Below are 17,460 nucleotides of genomic sequence, written 5' to 3'. Positions count from 1 at the left end.
CAGTTGGAGGTAAAAGGATTGAGTCAGGAGGAAGTGTGGTAAACATAATTCTAAAATTCCTGCCCCCTGGTGTGTATGTCTTATATCTCCTTGATTTGAGATTACCTTAACCTCTTGACCTGTGAATATGGTGGGATATCCTTCATGGGATTACATTATGATATATGACAAAATTGAGGGATTTTTGCAGATGTGATTAAGGTCCCTAATCAGTTGACTTTGAGCTCATCAAATGGGAGATTACCTTGGATGGGCCTTGCCTAATCAGTTAAGCCCTTTAAAAAAGCATCTAGAGATAAGAAATAAGCAGCAGCCTTAAAAAAACAAAACAAAACAAAACAACTTAAAAAGGGAGTGCCTAGGGGTACCTGGGTGGCTCTGTTGGCTAAGCATCCAATTCTTAACTTCAGTTCAGGTCATGATTTCAGGGTTGTGAAATTGAGCCCTGCAGCTGGGCTCCGTCCTGACCATGGAGCCTGCTTAGGATTCTCTCTCTCCCTCTCCCTCTCCCTGTCCCCCTCTGCTCATGTGCTCAATCTCTCTCTCTCTCTCTCTCTCTCTCAAAAAGGGGCAGGGTGCCTGAGTGGCTCAGTCAGTAGAGCATGTATGACTCTTGATCTCAGGATCGTGAGTTCAAGCCCCATTTGTGGTGTAGAGTTTACTTAAGAAAAAGAAAAGAAGGAAGGAAGGAAGGAAGGAAGGAAGGAAGGAAGGAAGGAAGGAAGGAAGAAGCAGCAGATGCTCTCATGTTGACTTTGAAGAAGCAAACTGCCATTTGTAGAGAGGGCCATATGGCAGGTGGCTAAAGGAACTCAGCCTCAGTCCTACAAGCACAACTGCCAATACTTGGTAAGTTTGAAAGATAACTCTGAATCTGAAATAAAATTGCAGCCCTGGCTGACACCTAAGTTCAGTCTGGTGAGACCCTGAGCAGAGTCTAGATACCCAGTCAACAGGTATCTAGATTCTTGACTCACAGAAACTGTGATAATAAATTTGGATTGTTCAAAGCTGCTAAATTTGTGGTGATTTGTTAGACAGCAATAGAAAACCAGTATGAGAAGGAAGTACATAATAAATGTTAGTTAAGCCCCAGGGCTAGTTTCATAACTACTGACTATAGCTTTTAACTGTATTTTCCTCCTGGTTTTGAAATGCCCCTCTTTCTTTAACTAACCTCTTTTCTTTCATCCTTTATTCCTTTTTTTTTTTTAAGATTGTATTTTTTTTGGGATCCCTGGGTGGCGCAGCAGTTTAGCGCCTGCCTTTGGCCCAGGGCGCGATCCTGGAGACCCGGGATCGAATCCCACGTCGGGCTCCCGGTGCATGGAGCCTGCTTCCCCCTCTGCCTGTGTCTCTGCCTCTCTCTCTCTCTCTCTCTGTGTGTGTGTGACTATCATAAATAAATAAAAATTAAAAAAAAATAAAAAAAAAAGATTGTATTTATTTGACAGAGAGCACAAGCGGGGGGAGCAGGCAGAAGGAGAGGGAGAAAGAGACTGCCTGTTGAGCAGGGAGTGTGTTGGGGGGAGCCTTGATCCCAGGACCCTGAAATGATGACCTGAGATGAAGGCAGATACTTAACCAACTGAGCCACCCAGGTGCCCCTATTCTATTATTGAAGATAGATAGTTGTGGTGGTATTATTACTATTCCCTAAGATGCTAATTTACTTCTCGTCCTGGCAGTCACTCCCTTAAAGTTAAGTATGGTTGGGGGTGCATGGGTGGCTCAGTTGCGGTAAACATCTGCCTTTGGCTCAGGTTATGATCCTCAGCTCAGCAGAGAGTCTGCTTGTCCCTTTCCCTCTGCCCTTCCCTTTGCTCATGCTCTCTCTTGTGCTTTCTGTCTCTCAAATAAAATCTTTTACAAAAAGTTAAGTATGATTGTATGACATGTTTTGGCCAATGAAATGTGTATAGAAATGGTGTGTGCCATTTGTGGATAGAAGTGTTTAAAAAAGAGTTCCCCTAACTGTCTTTCCTGGCTGCAGTGATCATAGAAACATGTGTTGAGATGAAGGAGCATGCCAAAAGATCAAGGCAGCCTAGAATGTTGAGCCACCACATGGAACACAGCTGTGCTAAAGACCCGCCTAGACCCACAGCAGACTTGGTATGCATGGGGAATAGAGTTTTATTGTGTTAAGGTACTCAGATTTGGTGTCGTTATTGCAGCATAACCTAGCTATCCTGACCAATCAGGTGTGTTGGTGGTAGTTACCAGGTGTTGTAGAATAGAGATGAGATTATAACAAACTAGAAGAAGAATTTATGTTATCCTGAGATCTTGGATTTAGAATTGGATTTTGCTGTGGGCTAAATTGTGTCTGTGTGACTGTGTCTGGAGATAGGGTCTTTAGGAAGTAATTTAGATTAAATATGGTCATAAAGGTAGAACCCTAATTTGATAGGACTGTCGCCTTATGAGAAGAGAATGAGTGAGTGATCTCTTTCTCTCTCTGTGTCATGGGACATAGTGAGAGGCAGTCATCTGCAAGATAGGTGGAGAGCTTTTACCAGCTCTCACCAGAAACAGAAACGGACTGTGCTGACACTTTTTTTTTCTTTTTTAAAGATTTTTTATTTACTTATTCATGGGAGACAGAGAGAGCGAGAGAGAGGCAGAGACACAGGCAGAGGGAGAAGCAGGCTCGATGCAGGGAGCCCAACATGGGATTTGATCCCCGGTCTCCAGGATCAGGCCCCAGGCTGAAGGCGGTGCTAAACCACTGAGCCACCCAGACTGCCCTGTGCTGACACTTTGATCTTGAATTTGTAATCTACAGAACTGTGAGAAAATAAATGTCTGTTGTTTAAGCCACCCAGACTATGATATTTTAGTATGGCAATCTAAGCTAAGACAGATGTGGTAATTGCTAAAACTCTGGATAATCTCTCTTTGGGGAGGAGTGAAGCTTTTTGCTTGTATAAGCAAAAGTGATATATATTAGGTGATACCTTTAAAATTTTTTTTAATTTAAAAGATTTTATTTATTTATTTATTTATCACACACACACACACACACACACACACACACACAGAGTGAGGCAGGCAGAGACATAGGCAGAGGGAGAAGCGGGTTCCTCACAAGGAGCCCGATGTGGGACTCGATCCCAGGATCCAAGATCATGCCCTGGGCTGAAGGCAGGCACTAAACCACTGAGCCACCCAGAGATCCCCTAATTATATATATTTAAATGAGATTTTGAAAATAGGCATGGTCAATAGGTTCCATATGACAAGATTCACTACTGTATCACCAGCACTCAGAAAAGTACCTGGTAAGAATAAAGAGGTGTTCTGGGTTCCAGTGATGTAGCATCACTTTAGACACAAGGATTTTCCAGGGCTAGGACCCTAAGTCATGGCAGCCCTGTGACTAGTGCGGGCCCTACACTAACAGATGTTCTGATACTTAGGGCACCAATGCCAAGAGGTGCCATTTACATAGACTGCAGGGAAAATGGTGTCCCTGGGTTATGCAATGTTGATGTCCTGCCTGGCAGGCACAGTGTTCCTGACAGTGTTAGGATTTCCTGAGAGATGGTAGCCTAATAGTAATGGGGGACCTTGACATTAGTGGAGGTCCTGCCAGCAATGGGACATCATTAAGTATTAGGATGTCCTGTTGGTCTGTTCTTGAATTGATGAAGGGTGTTTAAAGTGTTGGGCCCCTGGTAGGAATGGGGGGCTTCTTCTTGGAGGAAACTTCTTGAAATGATGATCTAACAGGTACGAGACTGGCAAGGTGACTGAGGTTTTGATGGTGATGGGTTCAGATTTCCAGGGACTGTGACTCTGAGATCCAGGGCCCGGGGGGATCCAGTTGTCCTGGTAGGGCAATGTGAAAGCTGCTGGAGTTAAAGCTGTCCCACTTCCACTGGGTTGGAGCCCAGGGCAGCTCATGTCTTCTGTCTCCTCACAGGACCCAGGGGAGGCTAGAAGGTCCTAGAAACAGGAGTAGGGTAGAGAGGTCTGACTCCCCCATTTACTCTGATCCTCAGAGGTTCCACCCTCATTCTTGCCCTCCTCTCCTGTCCTGCCTGATCCTGGCCCCTCAGGCGTGGACGTGGCCCTCAGAAGCCGGTCCTTCAGGAGTCTGATCCTACCCCATGATCCCCAGATGCTCTGCCCTGTGGAGGAACCCCACCTCGTACCCCACTTGCTAGCTCAGAAGGCTGAGTCTGCCCCATCCAGCATCCTTGCCCACACAACACCCTTGTCTGGCCCCTACTTCTCAGGATCCCAAGCCCTACCCTTCTATTCCTCCTGTCCTTTTAACATCACCAGGTCCTGGCCTCTGATACTCCCCTGGGAATGGAGGTAAAAATGTGGGCATATCTGTGGCCTGATCTCCATCTCCACCACTCCACCCTGGGAATACTGAGACTTGAACAGACCTGGAGAACCTGTGCCTATTTCCTCCTGGAAGCTTTGGGGAAGCTAACTCCCCTTCAGCTGGAGAGCCAGGAGGCTAGAGGCCCTCCAGGTGGCATCTCTACATCTGGGCTCAAGCACAGGCTCCTCCAGCTTCTCCTCTTGTTTTTTTTTTTTTTTTTTTTTCCCCAACTTTTCCTAGCAATCCAAGACATGTCCCAACTGGAAATCCCAGCCCTCAGCCCTCACTGCAAGTGCTAGGCATCAAGCAATCTCAGCTCTGTCACACACTAGTTCAGTGGACTTGGGAGCTCACACTACCTCTCTGTGCCTCAATTTCCTCATATATAAAATGGGACTAATGATCTCCACCTCATAGGATTATTAGAGGATGAAGTGATATAATTAATACACGTAAAGGACTCAGCTTGGAGCCTGACACATGGTTAGCACCACAAAGTAATGGCTTTCCGTGTTCCTTTAGGGTCACTTACTTAGACCTGGCCCTGCTGTATTGTTTCCCATTTTTATTTGGGAAATGGGTGAACTCACAGATGTGGTATGTGTAGGAGCTTAGAGTATAGATTCTGGAGCCAGACTGCCCAGTTAGGATGCCCCCAGCTCTGCCACTTTATCGTCTGTCCAGCCTGGGCGAGTATTTAACCTCTGCACCTCAGTTTCCTCAGCTGTAACATAAGAATCATACTAGTACTTAAAGCAGTGCCCAGCATGAGTGGTGAACAGGCTAGTGCTACAGAGCCATGTCTTTTCATGTAGACAAGTCTCAGGGGCCACTGAAGAAGTTCTCTAGCCAGAGAAGTGCCAGCTTATTCTTACAGAGGGGTTCTTGAGGAAATTCCCCACTTGGGAGACTTGCTCCTTTGTGAGACTGTTATTTCCAAGATTTTCTGGCTCTTTCTGAGTTTCCCGGAGGCCAGAAAAGGGGAGCCTGGGGGTGGGGGCTTACCGAAAAATCGAACATGAGCTGATGAAAATATGATCAAAACCGTATGGGTCTGGCTCTTACCAAACACCCATGAAACAGAGACAGCTCCAATGTCTTGAGAACTGGATGTGCTCCAGGTATGAGTTGGGTGGGGCATGGGAAAGGGCCATTTTCAGTTGCATTTTTTGTTAATCAAATAAGTACTGAGGCTTGTTCTGTGCCAGCCCCTGAGCAGAGCAATGTTGGCAGTGGAGACGAACAGGTCCAATCCCTTTCTCTGGGAATTCTATCAATAGACAGGACTTTTATCCTTTTTGTCCATCATGTAGACTGGAGTTGGGAGTTCTCTGAGCAGGGATGTTAGGTCTCTTTAGGGAGATGTTGGCTGCTGGGGCCTTAGGCCTTCAGGGTAGGGAGTTTTTACTCTGTTGTTGGCCTTAAACCCGCAGCAAGCACCATGTGCCCTAGACAGGAAGGTGTCTACTTAGAGGCAGGTGGCAAGGCCCCTGTATTCTGGTTGGGGAGCTTGAAGTCCATACTATCCCTTGGAGAAGCTGGCAGCCTCATCATCGTCAGGCAGGTAGGTAGGCTTCTGCCCTGCCAGAGCTTGGGATGACGACTCGGCACTTGTCAGCAAATCATAGTAAAATAGGGAGCAGGTGCTGAGAATGTTTGGGTTGGAACAAGTCACAGGTTGCTGGGCTAAGCACTCATGTATCTGGCAAGGAGATGAGAGGGTAAGACTCAGTGCCCAGGAGACGTTGGTGGCTGGGGAAGGGAAGGCACTGGCTGGAGAAGCTCCCTGTGGTACTCTGGTGTCTGTCCCCTCAGGCTCTCTCGAAATTCTTTATTCCCCAGGCCTCCAGGGTCTGGCCAGAGGCTGTTCAATCCAAGCCCCCTCACTAGCTCCTGAATTATTTTCTCTCTTCCTGAGTCTCAGCTCTTTCTTTGTTTCCAGAGGGTGTTCCCTGGGGCCCCAAGAAGTAGGGACATTTCTGAATGTGCATGACTTTGGAGGAGCCTACGTGAATGCTGGGGGTTTAGCTTGAAATCCAAAGATTGATTAGTAAATCTTTAAAAAAATTTTTTTTTAAATTTATTTCAGAGAAAGAGAGAGAGCATGATGAGACGGGGGAGAAGGGCAGAGGGAGAAGCAGACTCCCCACCAATCAGGGAGCTTGATGAAGGGCTTGATCCCAGGACTCTGGGATCATGACCTGAGCCAAAGGCAGAAGCTTAGACGACTGAGCCACCCAGGTTTCCCCTGGAGGAACTCTAAAAAATTAAGCACCTCTCTCTGTACACCTTACTGGGAAACTAAGATTTTAGAGATGGGAATAAGGAAGAGACTTGGCTGGAATAGCACAATGAGATGCAGAAGCAATACTGTGGGCTGGGCACTGAGCTCAGGACTTGTTCCTGTCTGCCCCTCAGTGGCAGTGTTAGGGAGGTAGTGTCCAGGGCCTCTGTCATAGTAACATCTTCTTCAGGGCTCCTGCCCTCACTTCCCCTACTCTATCTGGGTTTTTCCCTCCAAGAATCCAAAAGGAGGTTTTGTGTCCTCCTCTGTGGCAGGCTGACTTCTACTTGGCTTCACTGGGAACTGAGAAGAATTTGAAGCGATGTGTTCTCTTCACACCTGTGTTTCTCCTCTGCCTGTTGGAGTAGAGGGTACCAGGTCCAAAAGGTGTCTATTATTGGGACCCTGGGGCTTCATGGTTGGCTGCCTTAATGGATGATGGATGGAAGGATTAATGGATGATGGATGAGTAGATGGGTGGAGAAGTGGATGGATGACTGGCAGTCTGATGGATGCAGAAATGGCTAAATGGATTTATGCATGGGTGCATGAATTAGATGGCTAGTTTCCTCCAGGCAGGAGAGCCAAACTTCCCAGCTATAGCAGTTGTTCTTGCAAACTATCCCCACCCCCACCCCCACCTCCTGTGACTCTAAGATCTGAGATTTTGAGATTTTTTTTTAAATTTTTATTTATTTATGATAGTCGCACAGAGAGAGAGAGAGAGAGAGAGAGAGAGAGAGGCAGAGACATAGGCAGAGGGAGAAGCAGGCTCCATGCACCGGGAGCCCGACGTGGGATTCGATCCGGGGTCTCCAGGATCGCACCCTGGGCCAAAGGCAGGCGCCAAACCGCTGCGCCATCCAGGGATCCCAGATTTTGAGATTTTGAATACCTTACTTCTGGGAGCAGAGGGGAGGAAGAAGCTGCTGAGCACTCAGCTTAGTGAGGAGCAGATGGCACAACCCCCTCACCACTGCTCCCCTTCCCAGGCTGCCCAGACCTGGTTCTGTTACCAGATGAGGAATATCTGGTGTATTGATAACCTCTCTTCCCAGGTGATGTTGCTCAGTTCGCTGTCATAGCTGCCATCCAACCCTAGTGCCACAGACTTGCTGCTCTCAACGGGACAGGCCCTTAGAGGCCAAGCTGGAGACCAGCAGCTTCCCCAGGGGACTTCCCAAGCAGGAGTTCACTCCACCCAGGGCAGCCCTGTGGTGTGCTCCAAGAGTCACAGTGCTTTCACCTCCTGGGGAGGAGACTCCTTCTCTGTACCTCCCTGGTCTTAGTATTGCCTTGGCCCTGGTGCCCACATGGGCTGCAGGGGTGGTGGTAGGATTCCTCCATGCTAAATCTCCCCAGCTACCTGGCTGCTCCTTCTTGCACCCTTTGGGTCCTCTCCCATTCTGACTTCTGGCTCCCAGGTCTGTCTGTCAGTATCCTTTGAGAGGTGAGGCTCCAGGATTGCTCAAATGGGCTGGACCTGGCCCAAGCTGACTGAGGAAGGAAGGCTAGCTTGAAAGCCAGATTCTGTGTGGGCAGGGGTGCCTGGGTGCCTCAGTGGTTGAGCGTCTGCCTTTGGCTCAGGTCTTGGTCCTGGGGAACTGGGATGGAGTCCCCCATCAGGCTCCCTACAGGGAGCCTCCTCCCTCTGCCTATGTCTCTGCATGTCTCTCATGAATAGATTTTTAAAATATTTTATTTATTTATTCATGAGAGACATAGAGAGAGAGAGAAAGAGAGAGATAAGCAGAGACACAGACAGAGCAAGAAGCAGGCTCCCCACAAGGAGCCCGATGTGGGACTCAATCCTGGACCTTGGGATTACGCCCTGAGCCGAAGGCAGGTGCTCAACCGCTAAGCCACCCAGGCGTCCTGATAAATAAAACCTTTAAAGAAAAAAGAAATATCCTACGTGGGCAGATGGGCCCTCAGCATTGGCTGTTGAGCCTTTCCTCTCATATGTATTCATTTTCTAGCCAGAGTGTCTACCTTGTGCCAGGCAGTGTACTAGAAACCAAAATAGATACGGTCCCTACTGAGGAACGCTGACAAACTATCAATTATAACTTAGTGTGATGAGTGCTATAGGGGGAGGGGGCAAGGCCCCTGGGAGCTTGGGAGGAAGGCAGGCTACCTAACCTAGCCAGTCTGGAGTCAGGGGAGGCTTCCTGGAGAAAGAGTCATCAAGACCCAGATGGGAAGGCAGGTGAGCTGATGAGAGAGAAGAGTGTTCAGACAGAGGGAATGGCGTGGGTGGATGGGTACTTCCCCCTCTCACTCTGGCAGTAGAGCTGGGCCTTTTCTTGCCCCCAGCCATGAAAGCTGGTTCTTTTTTTTTTTTTTTTTTTTGAAAGCTGGTTCTTGACAACTCCCTTCCCCCTGGTGATACATGATCCTTGAGACACCTGGACACTTTGCCTTGGAGAGGAAAGACTGGGAGGCATGAGAGAGTTTGGCTCAATCAGAACAGACACAGGTTTGGTGTAACTGAACTGAACCATGCAGAGTGAGAGCGCTGTGAGGAAACGTGAGGTGGGGCCCTGATCATGGGAATTGATCCCGAGGACACAGGGTGTTAAGTAGGGAGGGGTCCATGAAGAGGTTGCTCAGGTTGCAGAAGGAAAATTTGATCCTGCCATCCCATCTCCCCATTTTCTCTTCTAGTCCTTCCAGACAGATAACAAACAGCAGACAGACAGATCTGTGGGTACCAGTTGGGCTTTATTGGAAGCACTGCAATCTGAGTGCGGAGAAGCTGTGCTCCTGCCACACTCACCCCTGCTCACACTCACACTCAAATTGACACTCCAGGCCCTTGAGCCTGCTGTGTCAGGTCTGGTGCAGAGTTGCTGGAGGCCTGGTTTCCCTTCTCATCCTTGGTTCCCCAGGGCTGCAGTGATTCACATCCCTTCTCTCATACACACCACTCCCTCCAGGGCTGTCATGGGCTAACTGCTGTGGCCCTTGTTCTAGGGGAGGAAGGAGAGTCAAGGTCATGGGTTGGGGTCTTGGGCAGGGGCTCTGAGGGAGGAGGCAGGGCTGGGGAGGGCTGGGCTTGCCTTTGCAGAGTTCTTCTGCAGTCTCCGGATGATGCGGTCCACCCAGGGCTGGTCGGGGGGTGCACAGAGCTGGCGACCCTTCAGTGTGGTGAACCTGGAGTCAGAAGTCAAAGGTCAGAGAGAACAGAGCCCTGGAACCCAGCTTCCTGGCAGGCCCTGGTGTGAGGGGCAGAGGCTGAGGACCACATCTGGGAACCTGTTTCAGGGGCTTCCTTATAGAGGTTGGGCTTGGCAAGGAGAAGACAGATAAGAAGGTAGGGGTATCACCAGTGGCTGATGGAGGAGATGAGGCTAGACAGGCTACACTCCACAACTCACACAACGGCAGGCAGTCTACAGCCATCCTTGATGAGGAGGTAGTGAAAGGCTCGCACGATATTCCCAGGGATGGGACGCTGGGTTACAGAAAGGCAGCAGTCTTCAGCATCATTGGCACCACCCAGAGCTGGGGAGTGGGTAGGGGAGAGAAAGTAGTGTCAGGACACAGTGACCCTGAGGCGGGGAAGGCCCCCCCCCCCAACAGCCCTAAATGGGATTAAGGACAGGTGTGTAGGGGTATGTGTGTGTGTGTGTGTGTGTGTGTGTGTGTGGTGGGGAGGGGCAGTTAAATCTTATTTGGGCTGGTATGTTATCAATATGACTCTAATGGTTGCTAAATATATTGAAGTACTTCTAAGCTGTTTGCTAAACAACCACTGCCCTGAGCTCCACAAATGCCCTCCTGCTGCCCTGATCACCCCAACCTCTCTCCCAGAACCTTTAATTTTTTTTTTGATTATTTATTTATTTATTCACAAGAGACACAGAGACAGAGAGAGTCAGAGACACAGGCAGAGGGAGAAGCAGGCTCCATGCAGGGAGCCCTAAGTGGGACTCGATCCCGGGTCTGCAGGATCACACCCTGGGCCGAAGGTGGCACTAAACCGCTGAGCCACCAGGGCTGCCCTCCCAGGACCTTTCAACTGCCACATCAGTGAAGAGTTGATGCTGCTTACAGCATGGGGGTGGGAAGGAGAGGTGAGGAGTAGGGGATGGGGTAGCAGGAGACCTGGGTTAGAGGACTTCTGAATTGTTAAATACTTGGACAATTAGCCCTGTCTCAGTGTCTCCCATTCTCCCCACTATAAACTAACATATACTGTTCTTTCCTGTCTGGGAAACTGAGGCAGCAGGGAACAGAGGCTGCAGAGAGAGGAGTAGCCATGGGCCCTGAGTTACATCAAGAGATAGACAGTCAGGGGCCCCGTTACACCCACATTCATAGGTACACACACAGGGCTCAGGGAACCCTCCAGTTCCCCCAAACACGCAGACCTAGTGCAGCGTCCCTCAGGTGCAGAGCAAAGGAGCCTGAGATTTAGACACCCCCTCCCCCTGCCCACCATAAGCCTGCCCTCAGCCTTACCAGGGGAGGTCCAGAGGAGCAGCAGGCTGAGGGCCAGTAGCACAGCTGCTTGGGATGCCATGGAGAGGGAACAGAGCAGCGACCGACAGTGAGTGTGAGCCTGGGTGAATCTCTGGGCGAGATGGAGTCTTTGTGAGGCTGCAACTTGGCCGGGAGTGGGAGGGAGCGATGGAAAGCTCACAGGCGTCCTTGTGGGGTGCAAGGGGGTCCGGGAATGTGTGTGAAAGCCTCTGTGAGGCTGCAACTGCCTCCTATTTATGGCTCAGAACTTTCGCTTTCCCAGCTCAGAAATTCCCCTCCACATCCATTCCGTGGATTCCCCTTTGCCCCCCTCTTGCTGACGGAACCTGCCCCTGCCCCTGCCCCCGCCCCCCCTTCTTCCTCAGTAGCTTCCCTGCTCTTCTGCTTTTTTTGGCTTCATCTCTGAGAACCTAAGCAGTCTGCAGTCTGGTCAAGAGAAGGGACTTTGAAATGCCAGCTCAGGATAGAGGATCTGCAATATCACCTTCCTGGTGGTATTTGCATCATTAACCATAGGGCTGGCTTTCAGAAGTGATGGTCAGGACTGGGGGGTCAGAATGAGGAGTTGAACCCCTTCCCTGGGTTCAGCCCCTAATTCTCATTCCCATCTCTGTGGTTCTTCTCTTCTCTCTGGTGCTTGTGGGGGTGAAGAAGGTTCTCTGGTCCTCTCAGAACAACCATGAAGCCTGGGATGGCCCCCAGTGCTGCCTATCCATTTTCTGGGAGCCAGTCCCTTCCTGGCAGAGTTGAAAGGGAAATATTCCTTGGGAGGAGGCCCAGCACCCATCCCGCATCTCGGTCCTTTGGGATTCAATCTCCTGGCTCAGCCAACACTACCCCTTCTCTATTTGCCATGTTCATATATCTAACACCTGTTCCACAGAACATCTGGAGGGAGCCTGGCCTGGAAGAGCTTCCTTCATCTTGCCCCTGCTCTCAATCCTGGGAACCAAGAGGGGATTTTTTAAGGAGAGGGGCTTGTCAGCAAATATTCAGACAATCCCCAAATTTTCAAGGAATTGACAGATGGAGGAGGGGATGAGTGGTTTCCCATCATTATGAGAAAGACCAGGACTCAAAAGGGAAGTTAATATGTGGTACACCCATTCAACCATCCCACCCAAGCTCTGAACCCTCTCTTGGATGGGGTGGTGTTTCCCTCATAAATTTCTGACTTATCTTTCTTTCCATCCATTATTATTATTATTAATAATAACAGTATTTCTTAGTCTTTACTCTGTGCTGGGCTCTGTATCAAAGACTTGATTTTACTAACTTCCCCAACAAAACTATGAAGTAATTTATATTATTAACATATTATTGTTCCTTTTTTACACATAAAGAAAATGAGGCTCAGAGCACAAGATCACATGGCAAGTAACTGTCTTGTGCTTAGGTGTCTTTTGCTTTAAGGTTTACACTTTTTCCCACTATCCCATGCGCCCATCTGCTGACTGTCCATTGATCATAGAACAGTACAGATCAGTGAGACTCTACAGATAGAATGCCTTAGTTGAGATTCAAATTCCATCACTTGCTAGCTGTGTCACCATGTGCAAGTTATCCAGTTCCTGTGTCTTAATATCCTTATCTATAAAATAGGAATGGTACTAGGTCTACCTTTTTTTTTTTTAAGATTTTATTTAATTATTTGAGAAAGAGTGCATACACGGGCAGAGCAGCAGAGGGAGAGGGAGAAACAGTCACCGCTGAGCAGGAAGCCCGACATGGGGCTTCATCCTCTGACCCTGGGATCATGACCTGAGTGAAAGGCAGATGCTTAACGGACTGAGCCACCTAGGCGCCCCTATAGATCGACTTCTTAGGGTTACCTTAGAAGGTAATCTGAGTAAAGTCCTTAGTTTAGAGACTGGCATGTGATAAATACTCATCAAATATTGTCGATTATTATTATTCTGCCCTTTCATTCAGATATATGTCAGTTCATCTGAACTTTCCATTGATCTCTGCATCCTTCTGCTTATGGCGGTTCTGATTATTCTCTGTTCCTACCCTCATCCATCCTCCACTCTGCTCTACCCTGCTCTGTTCTCTGAAAGCCTGACCTCTCTAGACTGAATTACTCAGGATCCTTTGCCTTCCAGCTTCTGTTTTGAGTTTGGTCCACAGGAGGCAGCAGCAGGAGATCGGTAGATGATAGGAGAGAGAAGTTAATTCTCCAGATCCTTCATCTTGCTGCAGTCCTGGCAGTGAATAGTTTTCTTTCTGGTAGTTGTTTCAAGAGTGGTCTTCCAACAGCAGCAGCAGCATCTCCTAGAAATTTGTTAGAAATGGGAATTCTCAGGTGCTATCCCAGACCTCCTGGAGTAATGTGTATTTTGACACATCTTCTGTGTGTTGCTACGTGTCGAAGTCTGAGAACCACTCCTCTACAGTTACATATCCTTTGGGGCTGCCTCTTCTCTGTGGGTCTCTCTGTAAGGTTCCTGAAACCCTGTTCCCTCTTCTTGACCCATCAGGCTTTGGTATGGTAATGGTTTCCCACTATTGCTAAATCCTGGGTGCCTCACCACCCCCATGTCGGTTTCTTAATCTTGACCCCACCTCTTAAATAGCTTCTTTGTTAAAATCTTTCTGGTTGAAGTTTTTTTGCATGTGCCACCTGTTTCCTGCCAGGATCTTTTTTTTTTTTTTTTTAAGATTTTATTTATTTGTTTAAGAAACAGAAATAGAGAGAGCATGGGTGGGGAGGGGAGGGAGAAGCAGGCTCCCCACTGAGCAGTGAGCCCAATACAGGGCTCAATCCCAGGACCCTGGGATCATGACCTGAGCAGAAGGCAGACGCTTAACCGACCAAGCCACAGAAGAGATCCCAGGAAATAGATTCCCACAATGGGATTCTAGGATTGGGCTGCTAATATATTTGATAAATGCACAGATAATCTCTGCATGGGGAAAGAGGACACAAAGTAATCTGGAGCATGCAGAAGCATCACAGTCACTTGGATTATTACCAGTGAGGCATAGGGGAAATGTTGGTGGAGGCCAAGGCATTAGGAGATAAAAAAAATGACTGAGGTACTTAATTACTATGGCCACAAATGGTAACTTCAAATGATGAGGACCTACATATATTGTTGAGTGGGTTGCCTGTTTTTGATACTGCTAGAAAAATTACATTTTAAAAAAAGGTAAAAAGATACTGTGAACTTCTATCTCAAAGTGTGGGTGGAGATCCAGATAAACTCTATGGAATTCTTAATTCTTAAGAAATCTTAATTTTATTTGATCACAGGGCAGATGTGGCTGAGGATCAAGCCCAAGACCTGACTGTATGGGTTGCAGAGTTGCGACACCAGGTAAATGCACAACTCTACCATATCCCTTAAGCTAGAATAAGGGTGCTGTTGGAAAGGAATTGGATTCTGAAACTTGTGATGAGGACATTTGGAAAGAGATGAACAAGGCTGATAATTATGTTTTTTAAAAAATATTTTCTGGGCAGCCCAGGTGACTCAGCAGTTTAGCACCGCCTTCAGCCCCGGGACCTGATCCTGGAGACCCGGTATCAAGTCCCACATCGGGCTCCCTGCATGGAGCCTGCTTCTCCCTCTGCCTCTGCCTCTCTCTGTGTGTCTCATAAATTAAATTAAATAAAATAAATAAATAAATAAATAAATAAATAAATAAATAAAATCTTAAAAAAATATATTTTCAGGGATCCCTGGGTGGCTCCGTGGTTTAGCGCCTGCTGTCGGCTCAGGGTGTGATCCCAGAGTCCCGGAATCGAGTCTCCTGTCAGGGGTCTCTGCATGGAGCCTGCTTCTCCTCCCTTTTCCTATGTCTCTGCCTCTCTCTGTGTGTCTCTTATGAATAAATAAATAAAATCTTTAAAAATATTAAAAAAAATTTTAAAGATTTTATTTGTTCATGACAGACAGAGAGAGAGAGAGAGAAGCAGAGACACAAGCAGAGGGAGAAGCAGGTTCCATGCAGGGAGCCTGATGTGGGACTCGACCCGGGGTCTCCAGGATCATGCCTGGGGCTGAAGGCGGTGCTAAACCACTGAGCCACGCCGGCTCCCCTATATTTTAATGTTTACATTAAAACTTTTTAAAAAAGTAATCTCTATGCCCAACTTGGGGCTCAAACTCACAACTCTGAGATCAAGAATCACATGCTCCACCAATTGAGCCAGACAAGTGTCCCTAAAGCTGATAATTTTTTTTAAAGATTTTATTTATTTATTCATGAGAGACACAGAAAGAGAGAGAGAAAGAGAGGCAGAGACACAGGCAGAGGGAGAAGCAGGCTCCATGCAGGGAGCCCAGTGTGGGACTTGATCCCAGGACTCCAGGATCACACCCTGGGCCAAAGACAGATGCTAAACTGCTGAGCCACCCAGGGACCACTAAAGCAGATAATTTTGGATCTTCAAATCACCCTGAACCTTTCTTGCTGGCAGAAGAACAGTCCTCCTGCAAATTATGAATTATTCGACCTTTCCTTCCATTAAAAAGATGTTTTTAATAACTTCCTGGCACAGGGCATGCATTTTCTCTTCAGGACTTACCGTGACCATTCCTCATAGTCTCTATAAGGATGTACAAGATGTGCTCCAAGAACAAGAGCATATATGTTGAAAGAGTTACAGGAACTTGTCAACTGTCTTGGGAGAATCTTGGGGACCAGTGAGGACAGATTTATTGATATTGGTGCCCTCACTCAGGAATTAGCTCAGCTCCTGGGAGTGGTGTTGATAGTATGTTGGGTTGATTCCTGGAAGTGTGGACTCAACAGTGGCCTTTGATCAATGAGGTTGAGATGTTGGAAGCTCACTAACATATTGTAGAACATTGCTTCTTAAACTTTGATATGCATGTGATTCACATGGGAGTCTTGTTAAACTGTAGATTCTGATTCACCAGGTCTGAGGTGAAACCCAAGAAGCGGCATTTCTAACAAATTAAGTGATGCTGATGCTACTGGTCCTCAGATTATATACTTTGAGGAGCAAAGTAGAGGAAGAAGTACAAAGTTTAGAGAGATGGGAATTTTGGAGTGCACTTGTTATGTGCAACCACTAACTGTATACCTCTGAAGGGCCCAAGAAGATTCTTCCTTCTCCAAGGCAACAAGAAAAGCATTAATGAGGGGAACAGTAGCTTCTTTGAAAAGCATTGCAGTGGCTTCTTTACTAGGTAAGAGATGAGGATAGGAGATGCCTTCTTGGATCCAGGCAATCTTATTTCAAGGGGGATAATGGAATCTTTGAGTGCTAGAGGTCAGATGTTGGCACCTAACCATGAGCAATAAGGTAAATGAGAGTACTATATAAACTGTAGGAACAAGTGGTAATTTATATGCTTTGCCCACAGGGACCTTGTGGTGCTAGCTAATTGCTCATAGTGTTCGTAGGAATGAAATAATGGACAGCTTACTGATGTGCTACTTGACCTGTGTAAGTGGATACATCTAGACCTAGTGGGCAAAAATTTGATCCAAATTGTACTGGGAATTTACAGTTTTTTACCCAGTTCCTCTACTTAAGTCAGTTTCCTAGACCCAAAGCCCTATGATCAGGTAGGAGGTGGGAGGGCTTGAGTCTCTTCATAGGTAGATTCTAGAAATCTTTTTCCTAGTTAGTGGTTCTCCTAGTGCATCTCCAACAGCATCTGCATCACCAAAGAAGTTGCCAGAAATGCAAATTATTGGGCTCTGCCCCAACATCACTGGATCAGAAACTCTGCAAATGGTCCAGCAATCTGTACTTTAACAAGCCTTTCTTGTGATTCTGATGTATGCTAAAATTTGAGAATCTCTATTCTAAGCCTTCTCTGCAGAGATCTGTAGCCATTTGCTAGGGTAAGTCTGAATGTTGGAACATGACATAGTCAGATCTTTGGAGTGTTATTAGATACTGTCTCATGTTAATACTAGTCTTGGGGACCCAAAAATCCCACTGTGGTCCACCAGTCAGAGCTTATAGAGGTCAAGTGACAGAAGGATCTTGATCCAGATCCATCTCACAGTGAGTCTGTAATACTTGTTCACTGATTATTTCTCTTGGTTCAGAATGTATAGTGGGAATAGGTATACTTAGTCATTATCCAAATCTCCACATTGGTTCTTTGACTGTGGAGTAAGGAAAATTAGGAAGGGCCAAGTGGAAGTCCTTTGAACTGTGCTTACCCTACCACATTTCCTGCTACAATAGGAAATGTAAAAGTAATGCTACATTCCTAGAGAAATTGCATAGATTAGGGCACCTTCAAGGACTTAAGAGATGTCATAACCTTTGGCACAGCATATTACAGGTAATAATCTAGCACATGCTTTTTTTCTATACTAGTCAGTTAAAGACCATTGAAATCAGTTTCTTTCC

The 17,460-nt window shown here is 47.2% G+C and overlaps 1 protein-coding gene across 1 annotated transcript; it reads right to left on the bottom strand.

Annotated features, from left to right (window-relative positions):
* Positions 1-9,329: 9,329 nt before the first annotated feature.
* Positions 9,330-11,349, bottom strand: CCL19 (C-C motif chemokine ligand 19). The gene is made up of 4 exons (XM_055301881.1): positions 11,094-11,349; positions 10,007-10,133; positions 9,689-9,782; positions 9,330-9,598 (listed from the first exon to the last, which is right to left on the bottom strand). Exons 1-4 carry the CDS (start codon positions 11,152-11,154, stop codon positions 9,578-9,580), a joined length of 303 nt encoding a protein of 100 aa, XP_055157856.1. The 5' UTR covers positions 11,155-11,349; the 3' UTR covers positions 9,330-9,577.
* Positions 11,350-17,460: the final 6,111 nt, after the last annotated feature.

The sequence above is a fragment of the Nyctereutes procyonoides genome, unplaced genomic scaffold, assembly GCF_905146905.1.
Source record: "Nyctereutes procyonoides isolate TBG_1078 unplaced genomic scaffold, NYPRO_anot_genome, whole genome shotgun sequence".
NCBI lineage: Eukaryota > Metazoa > Chordata > Mammalia > Carnivora > Canidae > Nyctereutes > Nyctereutes procyonoides.
This window is presented reverse-complemented; position numbering and strand designations above follow the sequence as displayed.

Coding starts and splice junctions, on each gene's coding strand:
- CCL19 (XM_055301881.1), bottom strand. CDS start 11,154: ATGGCATCCCAAGCAGCTGTGCTACTGGCCCTCAGCCTGCTGCTCCTC. Junction 10,134..11,093: donor GCTCCTCTGGACCTCCCCTG/GTAAGGCTGAGG, acceptor CCCACTCCCCAG/CTCTGGGTGGTGCCAATGAT. Junction 9,599..9,688: donor TGCAGAAGAACTCTGCAAAG/GCAAGCCCAGCC, acceptor TTCCTCCCCTAG/AACAAGGGCCACAGCAGTTA.